Below are 5893 nucleotides of genomic sequence, written 5' to 3'. Positions count from 1 at the left end.
TTCTGCGAAACTCTGAAATAGGCAAAAAATAGCAATTCTGGCTGGGCCTCCGGTTAATAGGTTAGTCCAAAAAATAATATAAAAGTGAATAATAAAGCCCAATAATGTCCAAAACAGAAGATAGTATAGCATAGAGCAATCAAAAATTATAGATACGTTGGAGAAGTATCAAGCATCTCCAAGCTTAATTCCTGCTCGTCCTCGAGCAGGTAAATGATAAAAACAGAATTTTGATGTGGAATGCTACTTGGCATAATTTCAATGTAATTCTTCTTAATTGTGGTATGAATATTCAGATCCGAAAGATTCAAGATAAAAGTTCAATATTGACATAAAAATAATAATACTTCAGGTATACTGACTAAGCAATTATGTCCTCTCAAAATAACATGGCCAAAGAAAGTTCATCCCTACAAAATCATATAGTTTAGTCATGCTCTATTTTTGTCACACAAGAATGCTCTCATTATGCACAACCCCGATGACAAGCCAAGCAATTGTTTCATACTTTAGTAATCTCAAACTTTTTCAACCTTCACGCAATACATGAGCGTGAGCCATGTATATAGCACTATGGGTGGAATAGAATATGATGATGGGGGTTATGTGGAGAAGACAAAAAAAAGGAGAAAGTCTCACATCGACGAGGCTAATCAATGAGCTATGGAGATGCCCATCGATTGATGTTAATGCAGGGAGTAGAGATTGCCATGTAACAGATGCACTAGAGCTATAAATATATAAAAGCTCAACAATATATATATATATATAATATAATATTATTCACACTATATATGTACCAACACTTGGAAGCGTTGGAAATTCTTTGTTGTTGAGCAATGGGATATTGATTCCTATACAGTAAGTTCCAACATATAGAAGTGTTGTAAAAGTCTGCCTCATCCGTTGTAGTCTTGCATCGGTTCTTTTTACCAACGGCAGCATAGGCGTTGCATTATGTGCTAGCAACACCGGATAAGGCTATGCATGCCAAACCGTTGGTAAAGTCACTAGCAACGCATATATGAACATTTAGATACGGAAAGATGCGTTGCTACAGGGGCAGTCCTGTTGTAGTGCGACGACAGTTTCTCCTCCCCCGGCAGCCTATCTCGCCCCATCCGCCTGCCTCCATCCCCCGTGGCCGGCGGGCGCTACCGTACACTGCCTCGCCGCCCCGCTCTCCCGCTCAACCCCCCTCTACCACCGTTGCTGCCCCACCGCCTCGGCCGTCCTTCTAAGCCCCACACCACTGGTGAAAACTCCGACGATTCCCTTAACCCCATTCGTAAGATCGATAATGGGGTCATGACTCCCCCTAAAATAGATAGTGGGGCTATGGCTTTCTCCGGCGAGCTCAGAATGAACTAGAGAAAGTGACCGACGCGAAGAAATTTTTTAGGCACCTGAGATATAGCAAAATCAAACCTTTTTAAAATTTGTGGAGTTAAACATTCTTGCACCTAGCCCTTCTCCTAATCTTAACTCACTATATGTTCTACCTATCTCATCCATCTTTCTGCATAGGCATTTCCACACCATTTCAAGTTCTCAACAATATTCTCATTGGCACCACTACCACTAGTGTAACCACCAAAGAAGCTCAATCTTGCCAAGATCTCTCCAGGAACAATTTACCAATCTTGTCTCATCCTTTCATTCATACTCGGTTATTGGCACTACACTTGTCGGTGAGTTGTTCACCTGCTCAACACAATCGGACCATCGATTGCACTGATCTTGGATGCTACTTCAGCGATGAGCAGAGATACCCTTGCGTGTGATTGGATGGAATCAAAACATTGTGTTAATAGTATTGCTTAATCCACCTCCAAAACATTTCCTTGGTTTGATTGGCTCCTCTAGCCCTGGCGTCAAGAGAGATATGTTCATTCAAGCATTGCACAAAGTTATGTCCTCCTCAACCTTGTAGTTCACCGACCTTGTTAGCTCCCTCTTCATTGTATGTGTGTGGTTACCCTCTACTTTGGCACTATGTCTCTCTCCTTGGCTTTCATCTGCCACAGAAATGACAACGTCGTTGAGGTCAATGGCGTTCCTTTCATCCAGCGCCATGAATTTTTCCAGGCCACCCAACTCGTTTTGCATAGTACGATGTCAAAAACCATTACCAAATTTCAATATCACATGATCCAAGATTTTGAGAAAAAATAATAATACAAAACACTTACCTATCTGGCATTGTGTCCAACACCTCGCGAGCATATGATCATTCTCATCACATGAACTACCATAGATGGTTTTGCAAAATTACCGAGCTCGGCTACACGCGGCGCCGCGCGGCCGACCTGGCCCGGCTGGCCGTGAAGCTGCGGGACGACCATCGTGCGTGCATGCTCGGGCGGAAGGTCGAGGCGCTGCAGGCGCAGGTGTACGGGCTGGAGCTCCGCAACCGCAGTGCTTCGAGGCCATGGCCGCCTGGGAGGCCGAGCGCAAGGCCGGCGTCGCCGAGATCGAGCGGCTCCGCGCCGAGAACCGGCGCCTCGCCGCGGAGGCCGCCCAGGCTGCGGCATCGTCGAGGAGGAAGCGTGGGGGCGGCAAGGGCGGCGGGAGTGGGTGGTGGTGGCTGGCCAGTGTGCGGCTGGCGGCGGAGTGGACGCCGTGCGCGCCGTCGTCGGTGACGGTGAGGAAGGTCGGTGAGCAGATGAAGGGCGGCAAGTACAACGGCGGCTGCTTCTGCCTGTAGGCAGGCAGCGGCGGCGTCGTGAAACCGGCGGCGATGGCGAGGGTCTCTGCTTTTTGGTGCTTCTTTTTGGTTTGCCCCCTTGGATTATGGTGGTATTTACTCGGGGGATGATCGACGAAGAGATGGTTTGGGCTGGGGTTATTATGAGGCAATGCAGGGTGTAAGATGATAATTAAGTAGCTGTTCCTGGACTGGTTTACTCCACCACTGTCAACTGGCACTAATGGAGCTGCGATGCTTCTGTCGGTGGAGATGGAGATTGGCAAAGTAGTACGTAGTAAGGAGTAGTATTAAGCAGTAATGTCCAATGAGACGCAAAGTTGTTACTCTACCACATGAGTTGGTGTCTGTTTACCTCCAGCTTTTCAATCGGTTTTGAGTAGCGACGCTTACAAACTGTTCGAATTCCTGCTATCCACAGCACTAAATTGCTAGGTAAAACTAAGCCATACGAATTATGGAATAGCATGAAAAATTGAACGCACGGAGTTGCCCGATCAAGCTCCATTTCATAGAGATGCACACCTTGCATAAAAGCAGGTTAACATCTCTTGGCGTCACAAACCATTGGTCTCAAAAGGTGCTCCCTCCGCTCGCGAATGAATAAATGTACATCTAGCTCTTGTCTTAAATTAAATTTTTAAAAACATTGACCAACTTTATAGGAAAACCAGTAGCATTTATGGCTCTAAATTCGCATCGCTAGATTCGTTTTGAAATGTACTTTCATAATATATCAATTTGATGTCATGTATGCTACTACTCTTTTCTATAAAGTTTGTCAAAATTATAAAACTTTGACTTAGTACAAAAGGCAGATGTACACTTATTCACAGGGAACGAGTAGTCTTAAAGCCAACATTTCAGCACTAAAAGCATTTCTAGCCTTTCCATAAACTTAACTCCTCAAATCACCTTCTATAATTAATATTTTTGGGACCATCTATTTAACAGGTGCCTACAAAATGTTTTCAAGAGTCACTTTCTTTCCCGACCATCGGATCAATATCCAACGGCTTCAATCATGCTGCGGACTGTTTAGCTTCTTCCTCCCGACGACAGTTTTTCCTCCCCCGGCAGCCTATCTCGCCCCATCCGCCTGCCTCCATCCCCCGTGGCCGGCGGGCGCTACCGTACACTGCCTCGCCGCCCCGCTCTCCCCCTCAACCCCCCTCTACCACCGTTGTTGCCCCACCGCCTCGGCCGTCCTTCTAAGCCCCACACCACCGGTGAAAACTCCGACGATTCCCTTCACCCCATCCCTAAGATAGATAATGAGGCCGTGACTCCCCCTAAAATAGATAGTGGGGCTATGGCTTTCTCCGGCGAGCTCAGAATGAACTAGAGAAAGTGACCGACGCGAAGAAAATTTTCAGGCACCTGAGATATAGCAAAATCAAACCTTTTTAAAATTTGTGGAGTTAAACATTCTTGCACCTAGCCCTTCTCCTAATATTAACTCACTATAGTCAAAGCAATTTGAAGAGTTTAGATAACTACCATATAGTTTTTCTAGACGAATTTATTGCATCGTTTTTTGAAACGATGTACAGGAAGGAAGACATAGAATACGCTGTCCACTTCAACATCAGGACGTGAAGAGGTCACAACCGAGGCATGAAACCAGCCTCATTGCATTGGGCAGGGACGCGTGAAGCGTGCATGCATGCGCACCTTTTCCGGCAGCCATACTCTATAGACGGCAGGTACATATATATACCCCGTCTTGCCCGCTCCATTGCTCATCAAGCAAGCAGCTCCATCAGCCACTCTCCACTCCACTCCACCAAGCAAGAAGAGGAAAATGGCTGCCCAGAACAACAAGGAGGTGGATGCCCTGGTGGAGAAGATCACCGGGCTCCACTCCGCCATCGCCAAGCTGCCGTCGCTCAGCCCATGCCCGGACGTCGACGCGCTCTTCACCGAGCTGGTCACGGCTTGCGTTCCCCCGAGCCCCGTGGACGTGACCAAGCTCGGCCCGGAGGCGCAGAAGATGCGGGAGGGCCTCATCCGCCTTTGCTCCGAGGCCGAGGGGAAGCTTGAGGCGCACTACTCCGACATGCTCGCCGCCTTTGACAACCCGCTGGATCACCTCGGCATGTTCCCCTACTACAGCAACTACATCAACCTCAGCAAGCTGGAGTACGAGCTCCTGGCGCGCTACGTGCCCGGAGGCATTGCCCCGGCCCGTGTCGCGTTCATTGGCTCCGGCCCGCTGCCGTTCAGCTCCTTCGTCCTGGCCGCGCGCCACCTGCCCAACACCATGTTCGGCAACTACGACCTGTGCGGCGCGGCCAACGACCGAGCCAGCAAGCTGTTCCGCGCGGACAAGGACATGGGCGCCCGCATGTCGTTCCACACGGCCGACGTAGCGGACCTCGCTGGCGAGCTCGCTACATACGACGTGGTCTTCCTGGCCGCGCTCGTCGGCATGGCCGCCGAGGACAAGGCCAAGGTGATAGCACACCTCGGTACACACATGGCAGACGGGGCGGCCCTCGTCGTGCGCAGCGCACACGGGGCACGCGGGTTCCTGTACCCGATCGTCGACCCCCAGGACATCACCCTGGGCGGGTTCGAGGTGCTGGCCGTGTGCCACCCAGACGACGACGTGGTGAACTCCGTCATCATCGCACAGAAGTCCAAGGACGTGCATGTGAGTGGACTTCACAGCGGGCGTGCTGTGGGTGGACAGTCTGCTCGCGGCACGGTGCCGGTGGTCAGCCCGCCGCGCAGGTTCGGTGAGATGGTGGCGGATATGACACAGAAGAGAGAGGAGTTTGCCAACGCCGAGGTGGCCTTTTGACCGATCGTCGCCAGGGGACAATAATGAACGTGCATGTGGTAATTAATTTTCCTACCTCGATGCTTGATCGCTTGCAATCGCACGCCTGGCGGTAATTATCCTACTACTACTGATGCATTTGAATTAAGCCATGTGATGTTTGTACCCAATAAAGTATATGATACTTTTGCTATATGTTCAGTTGCCTAAATTTTTATTTAGGTTCAGTTGAATTTTTTTCTATGTCATGGAACAACCCAGTTACAAAGGCTTCAATTAAAGAAGCCCACCCTCCTCCTGAACAAAGAGATTAGGGTTTCTCTGCCTCCCGCTGGAACCGCCGCCGGTCTGCCTCATCTCCGGTGGCCTAAGGGCCATGGGGCGTGATGGATCCTGGCACT

At 49.4% G+C, this 5893-nt stretch overlaps 1 protein-coding gene across 1 annotated transcript; it reads left to right on the top strand.

The window, feature by feature from the left end:
- The first annotated feature begins 4485 nt into the window (after positions 1 to 4485).
- On the top strand, positions 4486 to 5685 carry LOC123106176 (probable nicotianamine synthase 2). Its single transcript, XM_044528400.1, has one exon. The coding sequence runs from the start codon at positions 4512 to 4514 to the stop codon at positions 5511 to 5513; it is 1002 nt and encodes a 333-aa protein (XP_044384335.1). The 5' UTR covers positions 4486 to 4511; the 3' UTR covers positions 5514 to 5685.
- Positions 5686 to 5893: the final 208 nt, after the last annotated feature.

The sequence above is a fragment of the Triticum aestivum genome, chromosome 5A (genome assembly GCF_018294505.1).
Source record: "Triticum aestivum cultivar Chinese Spring chromosome 5A, IWGSC CS RefSeq v2.1, whole genome shotgun sequence".
In the NCBI taxonomy this organism is placed as follows: Eukaryota; Viridiplantae; Streptophyta; class Magnoliopsida; order Poales; family Poaceae; genus Triticum; species Triticum aestivum.
Note: the sequence above shows the minus strand (reverse complement) of the source record. Positions and strands in the feature narration are given on the sequence as shown.